Genomic DNA, 18,321 nt, shown 5'->3' with positions numbered 1-18,321 from the left:
CGTTGGTTCACCCTGCAAGGGCCGCTGCGGCCAGAGCACTGCGCTGATCCGAAGCCAGGAGCCAGGTGCTTCTCCTGGTCTCCCATGCGGGTGCAGGGCCCAAAGACCTGGGCCATCCTCCACTGCACTCCTGGCCCACAGCAGAGAGCTGGACTGGAAGAGGGGCAACCGGGACAGAATCCGGCGCCCCGACCGGGACTAGAACTTGGGGTGCTGGCGCAGCAGGCGGAGGATTAGCCTATTGAGCTGTGGCGCCGGCCAGATATCACTGTTTAAAATCCTTGAATAGCTGAATCTTTTCAATTAAAATACATACTCACAGTTGGAAAATATAGAAAGTTTTATGAAACATTTTTTAATCCATAACCTTAATTACACATAATTTTGAGAATACTAAATTTCTTTCTTTCTTTTTTTTTTTTTGACAGGCAGAGTGGACAGTGAGAGAGAGAGAGAGAGAGAGAGAGAGAAAGGTCTTCCTTTTGCCGTTGGTTCACCCTCCAATGGCCGCTGCGGCCGGCGTGCTATAGCCGGCGCATTGCGCTGATCCGAAGCCGGGTGCCAGGTGCTTCTCCTGGTCTCTCATGGGGTTCAGGGCCCAAGGACCTGGGCCATCCTCCACTGCACTCCCGGGCCACAGCAGAGGGCTGGCCTGGAAGAGGGGCAACCGGGACAGAATCCGGCGCCCCGACCGGGACTAGAACCCGGTGTGCCGGCACTGCAAGGCGGAGGATTAGCCTATTGAGCCACGGCGCCAGCCGAGAATACTAAATTTCATTTAGCATTTGCCTATCCTTTTAAAACTGACAGTAATGGGGCCAGTGCTAATGACATAGTAGGTTAAGCATCTGCCTGCAGTACCGGTGGGCACAGGTTCGAGCCCCGGCTGCCCATTTCTGATCCAGCTCCCTGCTGATGGCCAGGGAAAACAGTAGAAGACAGCCTGGAAGAAGCTCCTGGCTCCTGGATTTGGATTGGCCCAGCTCTGGCCATTGCAGCCATAAAGAGAGTGAACTGGAGGATGGAAGACCTCTCTGTCTCTCCTTCTCCCTGTCTGTAACCCTGCTTCTCAAGTAAATAAATCTTCAAAAAGTAAATAAATAAAACTGACAGTAATTCGTACACATAAAATGTTACATACTGGTTTCACTTTACAGTATGTCAAAGCTTAAAAATTTTTTTTATTTTTTATTTTTTTTTTTGAAAGGCAGAGTTAGAGAGAGAGAGAGATCTCCAATCTGCTAGCTCACTTCCAAATGGCTGCAGCAGCCAGGGCTGGGCCAGGCGGAAGCCGGAAGCTGGAAGCCAGGAGCCAGGAGCTTCATCCGGTCTATCGTGTGGGTGCAGGGGCCCAATGCCCAATCACTTAGGCATCTTCTGCTGCTTTCCCAGGCACATCAGCAGGGAGCTGGTTCAGAAGTGGAACAGCTAAGACCTGAATTGGCGCTACATGTGGCGGCTTACTCCACTGAGCCACAGCACCATCCCCAAAGCTTAAACCATTATCTTCAGGGACAGTCATTTAGCCCAGCAGTTAAGAAGTTGGCTGGGATGCTGGCATCCCTTATCAGCATACCTGGGGTTGAGTTTTGGCTCTGCTCCTGACTCCAGCGTCTTGTTAATATACACTCTGGGAGGCAGCAGGTGCTGGTTGATGCGGTTGATTTCTATCACCCACATGGGAGACCTGAACTGGGATAATGACTCCTGGTTTTGGCCTGGCCCTAGCTGTTATAGGCATTTGAAGAGTGAATTACGAGATGGGAGTTGTGTGTATACATGTGTGTGTCAAAGAAAAAAAATATTATCTTCAAAAACACTTTAACATGCATTATGTATAAAGACAAGCATTATTTGACTAATATTTAGGTGGATTATATTTTTTAAATTATAGACACACCAAAATAAACATGGTTTTTTTAATGTGTGAGGATTATTTCATTTGCCCCATTCTTAACTGATACCTTTTTATTTTTTATGTAATTGCTAAATTGCTTTCCAAGAGTTGGATACAATTGACACCAATAATGCCTAAGGGTACTCACTGTTCCTGTATTACCAGTCCTGTAGCATTTTACTTACTTTAAATTTTTGTTAACTTGATAGAGAAATAAAAATGTCTCCCTTAAAATTTATATTTGCTATTAGTATCAAGGTTAAATAATTTCCAATAAGCTTTTTTTAAACTAAGATTTTTTCATGTCCCTTTTTCTTCTATCTCCTTAAATATTTTTTTAAAGGTTATTTATTTGAAAGTCAGAGTTACCCAGATAGAGAAGGAGAGGCAGAGAGAGAGAGCGAGCGAGCGAGCGTAAGAGAGAGAGAGTCTTCCATCTGCTGGTTCATTCTCCAATTGGCCGCAACAGCTGGAGCTGTGCCGTTCTGAAGCCATGAATCAACAGCTTCTTCTGGGTCTCCCATGTGGGTGCAGGGGCCCAAGCACTTGGGTCATCTTGTACTGTTTTCCCAGGCCATATCTGAGAGCCGGATTGGAAGTGGAGCAGCTAGGACTTGAACCAGCACCTGTATGGAATGCCAGCAATACAGGCGGCAGCCTTACCTGCTACACTAGAGTGCCAGCCCCATCCTTAAATATTTTTTTAAAATGCATCTGTATGAGATTTTTATAGAGACACTATTTCTTCTCATGCCCTATTTATTACCAGTGTTGTTTTGCTTCTGACCTGCTACAAAGACATAAAATAAAAATATTCCCTTATGCCGTCCTAGGAACCACTATGTCATAGATGTCGAAGTGAAATCTGTTCTCTTAACTGAGAACCCTCTCGGGGCATCAGAGAAGGAAAATTACTTTCCAGTCATAACAAAAAATAAATAGGCCTATTTGCCAAATGAAGATTTCATTTCTGGGACAGTAAAGTTCCAACTTACTTTCAATTCACAAAAATAAAACATGTATCAAAATTAAAAGACATATAAAGAAAAAATGTTCCTCAGATCAATATCTTGGTTTTTTTGTATGTATTTAATAATAGGTAAAATTAATTCTGAATGATAAAGGTATTACCATGTTTATATAATACTTATAATTAATATATAATACTTTGAGTTAAATTATAATTTGTTTCCCACACAACTTTCTAAGGTAAAGGCTAGAAATACTTTCATAATAAGGAACGAGATTGTTTTATTTTCTATAATAATGTAGTTTTTTTAAAAAAGACATTTATTTATTTGAAGGGAGAGTTATAGAGAAGCAGAGAGAGAGACTCATTCTTACATCTGCTGGTTCACTCCCTAGATGGCCACAATGGCCAGAGCTAGGCCCATACAAAGCCAGGAGCTAGGAGCTTCTTCTGGGTCTCCCACATGGGTGTACAGGCCCAAGCACTTGGGCCTTCTTCTACTGCTTTCCTAGTCCAGCCATAGCAGAGAGCTGGATTGGAAGTATAACAGCTAGGACTTGAACAGGCACCCGTAAGGGATGCCAGCATTGCAGAAGGAGGCTTGGCCTCCTTTGCCACAACATGGACTCCAACAATGTAGTTTTAAAATTAAGACTCTCTTATTTTTTATTAGGTACACATATGATTGCAGACACACATGGGATCTTCAAAAAGTTCACAGAGGTATGGGTGTTTGGTGGAGAAGTTAAGACACCACTTGGGGACCGGCACTTCAAATCATAGTGCCTGGATTCAAGTCCTAGCTCTGTTCCTGATTCCAGCTTCCTGCTAATGTGCACCCTGGGAGAGAGTGAAGATGACTCAAGTGGTTGAGCCCCTGCTACCCACGTGGGAGACCTAGACTGAATTCTAGCACCTGGCTTCTGTTTAGCCCAACCCTCACTGCCACAAAGTATAAGGGAGTGAACCTGTGGACAGAAGCTCTCTACCACTCTCTGTATCTCTAATAAATAGAAGAAACAAAATAAGTAAAAAGTTCATAGAAAATGTGTATCACAGAAAACTATGTATGGATTTCAAAACTCTCTGAACCAGATAACTTATTTTTTAATTCAATTTTTCCATGAACTTTTTGAAGTACCCACATATACGCAAAAATAAAAGCACATCTTAGAAGCATGTCACATAGGCTGACTGCTCTAACAGCGTCGAAGAAGAGGATTGCATCCGGGTTGAAAAGGCCTGTCCTGCTAGCTGAAATTCAAAACAATAGCTTCAAGACTGCAATGATGAGAAAGATATATAATGATCAAAAAACAAGAAAGTGATATATTACTGTATATACTATATGTTTATAATTTGATCACAATTTTTAAAAGTATTCATTTATTGCCGGCGCCCGCGGCTCACTAGGCTAATCCTCCGCCTAGCGGCGCCGGCACACCGGGTTCTAGTCCCGGTCGGGGCGCCGGATTCTGTCCCGGTTGCCCCTCTTCCAGGCCAGCCCTCTGCTGTGGCCAGGGAGTGCAGTGGAGGATGGCCCAGGTGCTTGGGCCCTGCACCCCATGGGAGACCAGGAAAAGCACCTGGCTTCTGGCTCCTGCCATCGGATCAGCGCAGCGCGCTGGCCGCAGCGCGCCGGCTGTGGCGGCCATTGGAGGGTGAACCAACGGCAAAGGAAGACCTTTCTCTCTGTCTCTCTCTCTCTCACTGTCCACTCTGCCTGTCAAAAAAAAAAAAAAAAAAAAGTATTCATTTATTTTCATTTCATTTGTAAGGCAGAGAGGGAAATCTTCAATATGATGGTTCATTCCCCAAATGCCCATAAAAGCCAAAGCTGGGCCATGCCAAAGCCAGGAGCCTGGAGCTCACTGGGGTCTCCCAAATGGGTTGGTATGGTCCCAAGTAATTGGGTTACCACCTGCTGCCTCCCAGGATACACATTAGCAGGAGGCTGGATTGGAAGCAGAGGCAGGACTCAAACCCAGGAACTCCAATATAAATTGCAGGCATTCCAGATGGCATCTTAACAATTGCACCAAATGCCTACCCCACAATTTGGCAATTTTCAAAACTTTAAATATTAAGAGAAGATTAGAAAGAAAATCATTAAAATCTTCAAAATTGCTAGATCTGAATGGTAATAATATAAATAATACTTTTTTTATTACCTGCTATTCTCAAAATTCCACCTGATTAATCTGTATCAATTTTTTATTATAAAAAATACTCATTCTATGAATTTTGTAAGAAATGATGATCAGTAAAAGATGTACACATTGGGACGGTGCCGCGGCTCACTAGGCTAATCCTCTGCCTTGCGGCGCCGGCACACCGGGTTCTAGTCCCGGTTGGGGCGCCGGATTCTGTCCCGGTTGCCCCTCTTCCAGGCCAGCTCTCTGCTGTGTCCTGGAGTGCAGTGGAGGATGGCCCAAGTGCTTAGGCCCTGCACCCCATGGGAGACCAGGAGAAGTACCTGGCTCCTGCCATCAGATCAGCGCGGTGCGCTGGCTGCAGTGCGCCGGCCGCGGCGGCCATTGGAGGGTGAACCAACGGCAAGGCAAAGGAAGACCTTTCTCTCTGTCTCTCTCACTGTCCACTCTTCCTGTCAAAAAAAAAAAAAAAAAAAAAAGAAAGAAAGAAAAAAAAAAAGATGTACACATTTTTTTCCATTGTTTTCATGTATTCTAAAAGGAAAAAAATCTACTTTTGGTGAAATCATCTCCTATTTAAATAGTAAATGCTGTTCTAAAGTTACCACTAATTTCATCTCTGGGGAGTGGTATTTATTCTGCCAAAAAAAAAAAAATCCTCTTACTACCTTCTGAGTATTTCTTTCATCCTCATCTTCAGATGGATCTGACTGATGCTTCGGACTGTCCATTAGAAGGAATGCTCTGACATCTGGACTGAAAACAAAAATCAACTTTATTATGACTTTGAATGCGTCTCTATAGCCTTCTCCCTTTTAAAATGAAAATCAATATAGAAATATATGAGCACTTGTATTGATAAAACTAAACAAAATAAGGAAATTAATTAATTTTTTAAACATAGGAAACTACTCAGAATATAGGCAACTATATATAAACAGGCAATTCATATAAGAGGAAACTCAAAGAGTAATAAGCAAATTAGTAAACTTCACTAATACCTAGAAAAATACAAATAAAATGATGAGATACCATTTTATGTCTATTAACTGGCAAAAGTTAGAAAATATATGTTGATGTGACTGTAGGGGAAGAGACATCCTCATGTATGACTGGTGAGAATGTAGAATGTGGCAACTTTTCTGAAAAGCAATCTGGCAATACTTGGCGAAATTATGTATGTATTATATGTATGTGTAAGCAAGCTTTCCCTGCACCCAGAAATTCTGCTTCAAGGGAAAACCATGCACTGTACAGGTCCACTGAAAGGCAAGTAACCAGATGCCCAGTGCAGCATTCTTTACACTGTAAACAAGAAACAAAATATGTATCGCAAGGGATTTACCATCAGGGAAATGAGTAAGTCAACCACAGGAACTGCCTATTGAGAGTATTAGTCAGCAGCTGGCTGAAAACCAGAAACTATAGCACAGCACCATTTTATGTCTACATACCTAATTTTACATCTAAATATGTAAATTATATTATAAATTATTAAATACTCAGATGCAAAGTACAGTCTAAAATCTCCAAAGTTAGATACCCAAGGAGATAAATACATACACACATACATGTATATAAATGTATTAAAGTAGGTTTCAACAGTGGAGCTGAACAAATGAGTGCAGAAAACAAAGAGAAAAAATGATCAAAAATTAAAGAGGAGCTGGGGCTGGCGCTGTGGTGCAGTGGCCTTGCCTGAACCGCAGGCATCCCATATGGGCACCAGTTCTAGTTCTAGCTGCTCCTCTTCTGATACAGCTCTCTGCTATGGCCTGGGAAAGCAGCAGAAGATGGCCCAAGTCCTTGGGCCCCTGCACCAGCATGGAAGACCTGGAAGAAGCTCCTGGCTCCTGGCTTTGGATTGGCACAGCTCCAGCTGTTGCAGCCATCTGAGGAGCAAACCAGCAGATGAAAGACCTCTTTCTCTGTCTCTGCCTCTCTCTGTAACTCTGTCTTTCAAATAAATAAAATAAATCTTTAAAAAAATTAAAGAGGAGCTGTATATGAACTAATGACAATCCTGAAGAAAGATTAAACTGCTATTCCTGGCACCTCCTCCACCACTGATCTTAATAAATCAATATGAATAATATGCCTTCTTTCTAGCAAATTCAAAAGGTAACTAGTTATTTTTAAAAAGATGAGATTGACAGAAATGTAAAATGGAACAGCTGCTCTGGAAAAGTTTGATTGTTCCTCGAAAAAGACAAAAAGAAAAAAAAAAAGAAAATTATCCTATGACCCAACAATTTGGACTCCTAAGAATATACCCAAGATAAATAAAGTGTATGTTCACTCAGGTACACATGCATGAATACTTATAGCACCATGATTAATCAGAGTCCCAAAGTGGAAACACTCCAAATATCTGTCAACTGATGAATGGATAAATAAACTGCAATGTATTCTATTCTTATCATGATTATTATTCAGCCATAAAAATGAATGAAGTACTGACACATGCTACAACAAGATGAACCTCAAAAAAAACAGTATACTAAATGAACAAAGGCAGAAAAAAAGGCTACCTATTGCATTTCATTTAAAATGAAATGTCCAGAATAGACAAATCAAAAAAGAAAGTTGATTAGTGGTTACCTTGGATTGAAGAAATGAGAATTTAGAGGTACAGTTTCTTTTTCAGGTGGTGATGGAAATGTTAGATGAAATAGGGTGATACAATTAGTGGGTGATAATGACTGCACAGCATTTTGAATATTCTATAAACCACTTAATAGTACAATTAAACAATAAAATGATTAATTTTATCTCAATAAAAAATTTAAAAGTAGGGGTAGGGATCTTCAATCTTACCAAACAATTTTAGCTTTTTTTTTTGCTGTTTTTTTATTTGCTGTGGCATAGTGGGTAAAGCTGCTGCCTACAGTGCTGGTATCCCATACAGGTGCCGGTTTGAGTCCCAGTTACTATTCCACTTCCAGTCCAGCTCCCTGCTAATATGCCTGGGAAAGCAGTGGAAGATGGACCAAGTGCTTGGGCCCCTGCACTCACATGGGAGACTGGAAGAAGCTCCTGGCTCCTGGCTTTGTATTGGCCCAGTTGTGGCCACTGCAGCCATTTGGGGAGTGAACCATTGCATGGAAGATCACTCTTTCTCTCCGTTAACTCTGCCTTTCAAATAAATAATCACACACAAAAAAAGATTGATGATTTAAATGAAGAGTATAAAAATTTAGAGTTTTTTTAAAAAAGATTTTATTTATTTATTTGAAAGGCAAAGTTAGAGAGGCAGACAGACAGATAGACAGAGAAGTCTTCCATCCGCTGGTTCTCCAAATGGCCTCATAGGCTAGAGGTGAGGCGATCCAAAGCCAGAGCCAGGAGCTTCTTCCGGGTCTCCCACACAGGTGCGGGGCCCAAGAACTTGGGCCATTTTCTGCTATTTTCCTATGCCATCAGCAGAGAGCTGGATCAGAAACAGAGCAGCCGGGACACAAACCCATGCCTATATGGGATGCCAGTGCCAAAGGCAGAGGCTTAGCCTGCTACATCACAGCACAGACCCCCAAATTATGAGTTTTTAAAAAATTAAACAACAGATGAAATCCAGAAAATATGAAATGTCACATATTATTTAAGAAAAAGGGTCAGTTAAAATTTAAGTGTAACAGCAGATGTTAGGTCTGGTGGTTAAGGTGTCAGAGTACCCATATTCCATATTGAACTACTTGGATTCAATTCCCACCTCTGGCTCTGACTCCAGCTTCCTGCTAATGCAGACCCTGGGAGGTAGCAATTATCTGGGTTCCTGCCACCATGTGGGAGACCTGGATTGAGTTTCCTGGTCCTGATTTCAGCTTTGGCTGCTACAAACATTTGGAGAGAAGCCAGCAAATGGGAGTGCTTTCTGTGTCTTTCTTTCCCTACCTCTCAAATAAATAAAACTTAAAATATTTCTTTTTTTAAATAAGTTAAAAAATATTTTGGCTATTTATTTTTTCAATGTTGGGAAATGTCCTGTACCTTTAATGGAATGGTGGTACATGTGTATGTAACAAAATCCATGAAGCTATATACTTAAAATTGTGTATACTACAGTACAGTCTCTCTCTCTTTTTTTTTTTTTTTTTTTTTTTTGACAGGCAGAGTGGAGAGAGAGAGACAGAGAAGAGGTCTTCCTTTGCCGTTGGTTCACCCTCCAATAGCCGCTGCGGCCGGCGCACCGCACTCATCCGATGGCAGGAGCCAGGTACTTCTCCTGGTCTCCCATGGGGTACAGGGCCCAAGGACTTGGGCCATCCTCCACTGCACTCCCTGGCCACAGCAGAGAGCTGGCCTGGAAGAGGGGCAACCAGGACAGAATCCGGGGCCCCAACCGGGACTAGAACCCGGTGTGCCGGCGCTGCAAGGCGGAGGATTAGCCTAGTGAGCCACGGCGCCAGCCCAGTACAGTCTCTTAAAATGATGGTTTAAAATAATGGAATTGCTTTTAGTTGAATTTTAATGTTAAATATAACATCTTTACATACTAGATCAAGGTCCAGAATTATATTTATTAGGTAGCATTAGAATATCTAACACTTAAAATACCAGCAGAAACAATAACCAAACCAATTTTTTTTTTTTTTTTTTTTTTTGACAGGCAGAGTGGACAGTGAGAGAGAGAGACAGAGAGAAAGGTCTTCCTTTGCCGTTGGTTCACCCTCCAATGGCCGCCGCGGCCGGCGCGCTGCGACTGGCGCACCGCACTGATCCGATGGCAGGAGCCAGGAGCCAGGTACTTCTCCTGGTCTCCCATGGGGTGCAGGGCCCAAGTACTTGGGCCATCCTCCACTGCACTCCCTAGCCACAGCAGAGAGCTGGCCTGGAAGAGGGGCAACCGGGACAGAATCCGGCACCCCGACCGGGACTAGAACCCGGTGTGCCGGCGCCACAAGGCGGAGGATTAACCTAGTGAGCCGCGGCGCCGGCCAAACCAATTATTATAAACATGTTCCATGCCAGGCTCTGTCAAAAGAAGGCACAGATTCAAGCTCTGAATGTATGAATTCTACTTCACACAAGCCAGTTATGTGTCAGTTCAAAAAAATTTCCAGTATACACAATAAAATCAGAAATCTGAAGGGCAGAGAATTTTTTTCTTTTTGACAGACAGAGTGGATAGTGAGAGAGAAAGACAGAGAGAAAGGTCTTCCTTTTTGTGGTGTAGGGCAGAGAATATTTAGAAAATAATAACACAAAGAGCCAGGTAATAAAAGCCTCTGTGCTGAGGTCCAGGATCCTCCTCAGTTTCTTGCCCCTTCACCACCTGCTGGGTGCTCTGAATGGAAACATTCCATTCTTACTGGGCTGGCTAATCTTGGTGTTGCCACAGGTGCAGGACTTCCCTGAGCCCTGTCCTATCTGTGAGCATTAGGAGAAATCCTTGGCTCTGGGCAGAAACTCTGTCTTAAGAGGCCAAGTGACAGATTTTACTTAGTTTAGTAAATCGAATTAAGTAAACAAACAAAAAGCAGGTCAGAAGAGCTGCTCATAACAGTTGAAGCCCTCTCTGAACTGTGAAGAACTAGAAAGATGGTAATCATCACTTTTAAAAAATTACTCAAAAATACAGTACTTCAGCATTGTGACTGTGAAGACTGTTAAGGTGCGTCATGTTCCTACACTGCCCAGAAGGCAATCCTGACGTTGTACAGGTAGGCAAGTGTCGCTCCCCCTCTTCATGGAGGAACGACACTAAACCCTGCCTAGGCTTCCTATCCGAGTCACGGCACCATTATGTCGCTCCCCCTCTTCGTGGAGGAACGACACTAAACCCTGCCTAGGCTTCATATCCGAGTCACGGCACCATTATGTCGCTCCCCCTCTTCGTGGAGGAACGACACAGGACCCTGCGCTGTTCTTTTGTCTGCTCGGCCCTCCCTGGGTTTGCTGCTGGTTCTTCCCGGGTTGGCTACCGACCCTTCCACCTCCGTGGAAGGGCGGTTCCCCCTGCCACTTTCCCCACTTCCGCGGGGGAGCGGCACACCGCCGGCCGGCTCTCGGGGGCTACGCAGGTGTTCCTTCAGATAGATGTTCCTGGTGCATGGTGTCTCTCTCCTCCTTTATAGTCCTCTTCCACCAATCCCAACTCTGCTACCCACACGCAGAGTACACTGCTCTCCTCCAATCAGGAGCAGGATCAGCTCCTGCAGGTCATCACTCAAGTTGGCGAGAGGCAGCTGTGTACAAGCTGTTTACTCTTCTCCCAGCGCCATATTGTGGGAGAGCAGATGCATAGAATAAGTCTTAATTCCAGTAACAGTCTAGTCTGAGTTGCTCCCCACAGGCAAGCTGTGGAAAAGTTCCCCAGCTTATGTTATCCTCTTTATTTCTTATAACATTTTATACAACCAAAACAAGGTTAAGTAACAAATATGTAAACTGCCAATCACAATAAATATCATGAATATCCAGGAACCAGCTACCAGAGTCAAAAATGAAAACACAAACCAAGCTGTGGACCCACCTACATATTCCTAGGTAGATCTGATATGTTCTCCCTCACCAGGTGCAGCTGGTCCACAGAAGGAAGTTTGAACTCATCTGTGTTCCTTTTGCTTCAAATGCTCTTATCTTTTTTCTTGAATGACACATATGACTTAGTTCCCAGGAAGCCTTGCCTGACCACCCTGAGACGAGTTGGCCGTACTTTCTTCTGTTCTCTTTTAGTATCTCTGCCATAAAAACTATTTAGTGTTAATGATTTATGTACGTAAGAGTGTCTTCCCACTGGACTGGAGTCCATGCCTCCATAAGACAGTAAAGACATTCACCCAGCTTTACACTCCTACTGCACACAGCAAATACTTTTAAATATGAATAAATAGAATATCCAATACTCAGAAAAATGCTAACTATATAATGCACATTTCCTCCCAGTTTAACCTTAAAGGTAGTAAGAACACAGAAAGAGAAAAGTCGATAATTTAGACTGAGTTGATAAAGGGAAAAGGGGATAAAGATTACCAGGGGAAATGGTCCAGGGAAATTTTTACATTCAAAGCACGATAACATAGCACAAAATGGAAAAAGTCTGTATGAGGTGTATTCCATCATCTTAGGTCTGGCTTCACTGGCCCTGTGGAACACAATGAAAATGACTTACTGGTTGTAAAGCTCTGGATGCCTGACTAAGTTCTGAATGAATTCATTCAGTCCTGCTCTTCTTTGTTTAATAAAATCTGTAAGAGAGATACAGGCTATTAGGATTAATTATGTCAGAATTTTTAATTAGCATCAATAGAGTCATCTAAGAATAGACTACACAAGATAGTAAATTGTGATTAAGAAGCTATTTTTTAGTACATGCTACTTGGTATATAAGTCCTTCAGAATATAAAGAATACATAATCCAGTATGAGGGTATTTCAAAAAGTTGGTGGAAATTAAAAGATAAGTTTATTTTGGTTCAAAAATTTTCTTAATTCATGCATATTCCCAAAAACACACAGACACACATATATGCACACACACCCAGGGAGCTTCAAAATAGTCACAGAAAAGGCACAGCATGAAAAACTGCATGGATTTCTAAATTTTTTGCACTAAAATAAACTTATACTACTTGTTATCACAGGTCAAATGAGGATAAGATAGTTTGAAAATCCTCCTAATTGAGCCACACAAATCCTAGGAAAACTGAAACAATGATAAACATCATGGGAACACTAGAACTTTAGAATGCTGCTTTACAAAACCTCTATGGGGTCAATACCTCCTAAAAATTAACAGTTCACAAAAGGATAACTTGTTTTTTAAATTCTTGTGAAAGGCAGAGAGAGTCCAGAAGAAAACACATTAGTGTGCTTCTATCTGCTCGTTCACTCCCTCAAAAGCTGGAGGACCAAAGGCAAGAACCAGAAACATGAGCCTCCCATTTGGGTGGCAGGAATCCAACCAACTGGGCTAGCCCTGTTGCCTCCTAGGGTCAGAAGCTAGAGCTGAAGGTGGAACCCAGGCATCCTAACTGCTGTCTCAGCTGCTAAAACAAACGCCCACCCCAGCTGACTCATTTAAAGAAGGGACAAGCTGATGTTGAAAATGAAGCCTGCAGTGGCTTCATCAACTTGCAAGGAGAAAAAAAAGGAATCTCATTTGCTCCCTAATTAAAGAGCACCAACTATTAGCAGCAGGAATAATAGGCAACAGCACAGCCATCTCAATGACTTTAGTTTACATAATTCTGACTAAAAGATTAAAGTGGACTAAACTTTCTGCTCAGTGGGTGCCAAAACTGTTGTGCCCAGATCAGCTGCAGCCAAGAGCAGAGTTTTCGGCAGAATTTTAAACAAATGAGGATCAAGATCTTGAAGAGCTATTAACAGGAGATGAAACATGGCTTTACTAGAGATAGAGCACATGTATTGGCTACCAAGAAATTGAAGTAGTCTGGTCAAAGCAACTGCATGGCAATAGACATTTGGAATGCTCAAGACATTTTCTTTGTTGACTTTCTGGAAGGGTGAAGAACAATAACACCTATTTACTATAAAAATGTTTGAGAAAGCTTTAGTAGGGGCTGGTGTTGTGCCATTATCAGGTTATGCTACCACTTGCAAAACCAACATCCCATATCAGAATGCCCACTCAAGTCCTGGCTGCTCTGCTTCCAATTCAGCTCCCTGCTAATGCACCTGGGAAAGCAGTGGAAGATGGCCCAAGTACCTGGGCCCATGCCAATCACGTGGGAGATACAGATGGAGTTTAGGCCCCAGGGTCCAGCCTGGCACAACCCTAGCCATTTTGGCCATTTGGGGGACTGAACCCACAGATGGAGGATCTCTCTCTCTTTCTCTCTCTCACATACACACACACGCACTCTGCCTTTTAAATAAATAAATCTTAAAAAAACTAAAAATTATAGATGGGTGGATGGAGTGTTTAGCCTAGTGGTTAGGACACCTGTATCCCATATTACAGTGCCTGGGTATTCCTGGCTCTAGCTCCTGACTCCAGTTTCCTGTCAATGCAGGTAGCTCAAGTAATAGGGTTCTTGTCACCCAGCTGGGAGGTGTGGATGGCATTCCTGCCTCGGGTCCTGGCTCAGGCCTGGCTTTCACAGGCATTCTGGGAATAAACCAGCAGATGGGAGCTCGCTAGCTCTCTGCCTCCCAATTTTTTTCAAAATATTTATTTTAAAGGCAGAGTTGCAGAGACAGAGGGAAAGAACAGAGAGAGAGATCCTCCATCCACTGCTTCACTCCCCAAATGGCCACAATGGTGAGGGCCCGACCAACCTGAAGCCAGTGGCCAGAAACTCCATTTGGGTCTCATATGTGAGTGGTAGGAGCCCAGGCATTTGGGCCAGATTCTACTGCCTTTCCAGGTACACTAGCAGGGAGCTGGACTGGATGCAGATCAGCTAGGACTTGAACCAGCACTCATGTAAGATGCTGGTGTCACGGGTGGTGCTTAACCTGCTGTGCCACAATGTCAGCCCCTCAAACAGACTTTTTATATAATAAAAAATTAAAAAGAATTCTACATTGAATTTGAAATTTAAAAATAAGTTTATCCAATGAACAACTACAGTGAGCTAGAGTCCAAGATCTCTTCTCACTTCTGCCATTCATTGACATCCAAACTTCAAACTCTTACCTTCTCTCATATCTCAAATAGTGGACAGGATTAGCTAATCTGAGAGATTTCTTTCCAGTGATAACATTTTGTGATGATCACCCAACAAGCAGGAAAAAAAAAGACTAGCTAACAAAATTAATACTGTATACACTGTTCAGAATCCTTAACTATTAAAAGTTTAAGTCAGATATTAAGTGATATTTAAAATCTTTAGCCAGGGGTTAGAGCTATGGAGTAGTGGGTTCAGCTGTCACTTGTGATGCTGTCATCCCATGTGAGCACCTGGCTGCTCCGCTTCCAATCCAGCTCCCTGCTAATGTGCCTGGGAAAGCAGAGGAAGCTGCCCTGGGTACTTTGGCCCCTGCCACACATGCTGGAGACCCCGATGTAGTTCCAGGCTCCTGGCTCAGCCCGGCTCAGCCCCAGCTACTGCAGCCATTTGGGGAATGAACCAGGGGATGAAGATCTCTCTCTGCTTCTTCCTTTCCCTGTAACTCTGCATTTCAAATAAATAAATCTTAAAAAGAAAAAAACTTTAACCTAAGACAAGTATTTAGTCTAGAGGTTAAAGCACCAATTGAGATGCACAAGTCCCATATCAGAGTGGCTGGGTTCACACATGGTTCAGTCCCTGATTCCCGCTAAGGTAGACAACAGGTGATAGCTCAAGTAGCTGAGTTGTCCCACTCATGTGAGAGATCTGGACTGAATTCTGGGTTCCTGGCTTTAGTTGTTTTTTTGTTCTGAGTTTCAAAAACTGTAAAGAATAAAGAGCCTCCAGTTGAGAGAACTAGGGTAGATGACCCAGAGGCCTCGGGGTTAGAAGGAGAATAAACTTTTTTTTTTTTTTTAAAGATTTTATTGGCCGGCGCTGTGGCTCACTAGGCTAATCCTCCACCTTGCGGCGCCGGCACACCGGGTTCTAGTCCTGGTCGGGGCACCGGATTCTGTCCCGGTTGCCCCTCTTCCAGGCCAGCTCTCTGCTGTGGCCCAGGGAAAGCAGTGGAGGATGGCCCAAGTCCTTGGGCCCTGTACCCCATGGGAGACCAGGATAAGTACCTGGCTCCTGCCATCGGATGAGTGCAGTGCGCTGGAGGGTGAACCAATGGGAAAAGGAAGACCTTTCTCTCTCTCTCTCTCTCTCTCACTGTCCACTCTGCCTGTCAAAAAAAAAAAAAAAAAAAAAAAAAGATTTTATTGGCTGGCGCCACGGCTCACTAGGCTAATCCTCTGCCTGCAGGGCTGGCACCCGGGGTTCTAGTCCCGGTTGGGGCGTACGATTCTGTCCCAGTTGCTCCTCTTCCAGTCCAGCTCTCTGCTGTGGCCCGGGAAGGCAGTGGAGGATGGCCCAGGTGCTTGGGCCCTGCACCCGCATCAGAGACCAGGAGGAAGCACCTGGCTCCTGGCTTTGGATCAGGTGCAGCACGCCGGCCGCAACACACCAGCCGTAGCAGCCATTTGGGGGGTGAACCAACGGAAAAGGAAGACCTTTCTCTCTGTCTCTCTCTCTCACTGTCTAATTCTGCCTGTCAAAAAAATAAATAAATAAAATAAAATAAAGATATTTTATTTATTTATTTGAGAGGTAGAGAGAGTTACAGACAGTGAGAAGAAGAGACAGATAGAAAGGTCTTCCGTCCGTTGGTTCACTCCCCAAATGTCTGCAACACCCGGAGCTTTGCTGATCCAAAGCCAGGAGCCAGGAGTTTCTTCCAGGTCTCCCACGCGGGTACAGGGGCCCAAGACCTTGGGCCATCTTCTACTGTTTTCCCAGGCCATAGCAGAGAGCTGGATCGGAAGAGGAGCAGCCGGGGCTAGAACCAGCGCCCATATGGGATGCTGGCGCTTCAGGCCAGGGCTTTAACCTGCTGTGCCACAGCGCGACCCCAAGAATAAACTTTCAAAGAAAAATGTGACTGCACTCTGGCCTCAGAATCAGCCCTAAAGGCACTCGGATCTGGCTGAAAAGCCCATGAGAGTATTTCAGGCATGGAAAGCCAAGACACTCTGGCAAAAAGATCTCTGTGAGTGAGATCCCAGTGGAAAGAACAGGTCTTCAAAGAGGGAGGTGCCTTTCTCTGAAGGGAGGAGAGAACCTCCACTTTGACTATGACCGTGTCTAAACAAGATAAGAGTCGGAGAACTCAAGGGGCTTCCATAGCCTTGGAAACTCATAACTGGTGCATAGGGAGATTACTGATGCCATAAACAGGAGTGTCAATTGGTAAAGTCAACAACAGGAGTCACTGTGCACTTACTCCTCATGTAGGATCTCGGTCCTTAACGTGCTGTACACTGAGGCTTAATGCTATAACGAGTACTCAAACAGTATATTTCACTTTGTGTTTCTATGGGGGTGCAAACGACTGAAATCTTTACTTAATGTACACTAAACTGATCTTCTGTAAAAAAAAAAAAAAAAAAAAAAAAAAAAAGAAAGAAAGAAATTTTCAATTCCCAACTTGACTCTCACTGGGATTAAACATGCAATAGGTCTGATCTGATTTCATCATCATTTTAAAAAAATCATCTATTATTTTTCACTTTATGTTTCTGTGTGGGAGCAAACTGTTGAAATACTTACTTAAGGTATACTAAGCTGATCTTCTGTATATTAAGATAATCGAAAATGAATCTTGATGTGAATGGAAGGGGAGAGGGAGTGGGAAAGGGGAGGGTTGTTGGTGGGAGGGACGGTATGGGGGGGGAAGCCATTGTAACCCATGAGTAGTACTTTGGAAATTTATATTCATTAAATAAAAGATAAAAAAAAAAAAAAAAAGAAAAGAAAAATGTGACTGCAAACCCTTTGGGATTCATCACAGAGATCGGTGAGTCCTCTGACAGAACTGCTGGTGCATAAGGAGACTTGTGTCTCCCCATAGCAGCCATCATGATCGGGGTTGACTGATCTCTTAGGGTTCTAGGCAAAGTTCCAGGGTTGATTACTTCAGACACTGACTCCAGGGGCCGGCGTAGCGGTTAAAGCCGCCGCCTGCAGTGCCAGCATCCCATATGGCACCAGTTCTAGTCCCGGCTGCTCCACTTCCAATCCAGCTCTCTGGGAAAGCAACAGAATAGGGTCCAAGTCCTTGGGCCCCTGTGCCTGTGTGGGAGATCCGGAAGAAGCTCCAGGCTCCTGGCTTCAGATCAGCGCAGCTCCGGCTGTTGCAGCCATTTGGGGAATGAACCAGTGGATGAAAGACTTCTTTCTCTCTCTCTCTACCTCTCCTTGTTTCTCTGTGTAACTCTTTCAAATAAATAAATAAATCTTTAAAAAACAAAAATAAAAACAACAACAGAAAAAAACCACTTAGACTCCAGATTGCTGAGATCCTGTGTGTGAGCAGAATCCTGAAGGTGAACAGGAAATTTTTTTTAACCCATTCAGATCCCCACAAGTTTCTACATACAGAGTAGATGTTCAATAAATGTTTCTGAATACAAGAAAGAATATTCTCCTTGGGAGTAGTAGAAAACACCCTAAGTTATCCTTAATGAGCCATAAACTTATCTGAAATCACAGTACCCGAACTAAACTTCCAAACCTGCAATTTACTACCAAGTACGTAACTGTGTAAATTCATAGCTAACTGTGCCTCAGTTTTTTTATTTATAAAATTGCATTGAAAACAGTAATTCACTGTTGTGAGGACTGAAGGAATTATAATACACGAAGTGTTTAAAATATGCCTCAGACAGCACCTTGCTGAAGC

The 18,321-nt window shown here is 43.4% G+C and overlaps 1 protein-coding gene across 15 annotated transcripts in view; it reads right to left on the bottom strand.

The window, feature by feature from the left end:
- SGK3 (serum/glucocorticoid regulated kinase family member 3) overlaps positions 1 to 18,321 on the bottom strand; it is a 157,749-nt gene that overhangs the window by 29,012 nt on the left and 110,416 nt on the right. For 7 of the 15 annotated variants that reach the window (XM_089336302.1, XM_089336305.1, XM_089336303.1 and 4 more), the window contains 2 exons: positions 12,132 to 12,225; positions 5,689 to 5,776 (listed from right to left, as the gene is read on the bottom strand). In XM_089336302.1, coding sequence (XP_089192428.1) covers positions 5,689 to 5,776; positions 12,132 to 12,225 — 182 coding nt within the window. The remainder of the gene's footprint in view (positions 1 to 5,688; positions 5,777 to 12,131; positions 12,226 to 18,321) is intronic. The other 8 variants (XM_070075140.2, XM_089336309.1, XM_002710450.6 and 5 more) reach the window with 2 other exon arrangements.

The sequence above is a fragment of the Oryctolagus cuniculus genome, chromosome 6, assembly GCF_051225735.1.
Source record: "Oryctolagus cuniculus isolate XC-2025 breed Fujian yellow rabbit chromosome 6, ASM5122573v1, whole genome shotgun sequence".
NCBI lineage: Eukaryota > Metazoa > Chordata > Mammalia > Lagomorpha > Leporidae > Oryctolagus > Oryctolagus cuniculus.
The sequence above is the reverse complement of the archived record's forward strand: the minus strand, read 5'-3'. Positions and strand labels throughout refer to the sequence as shown.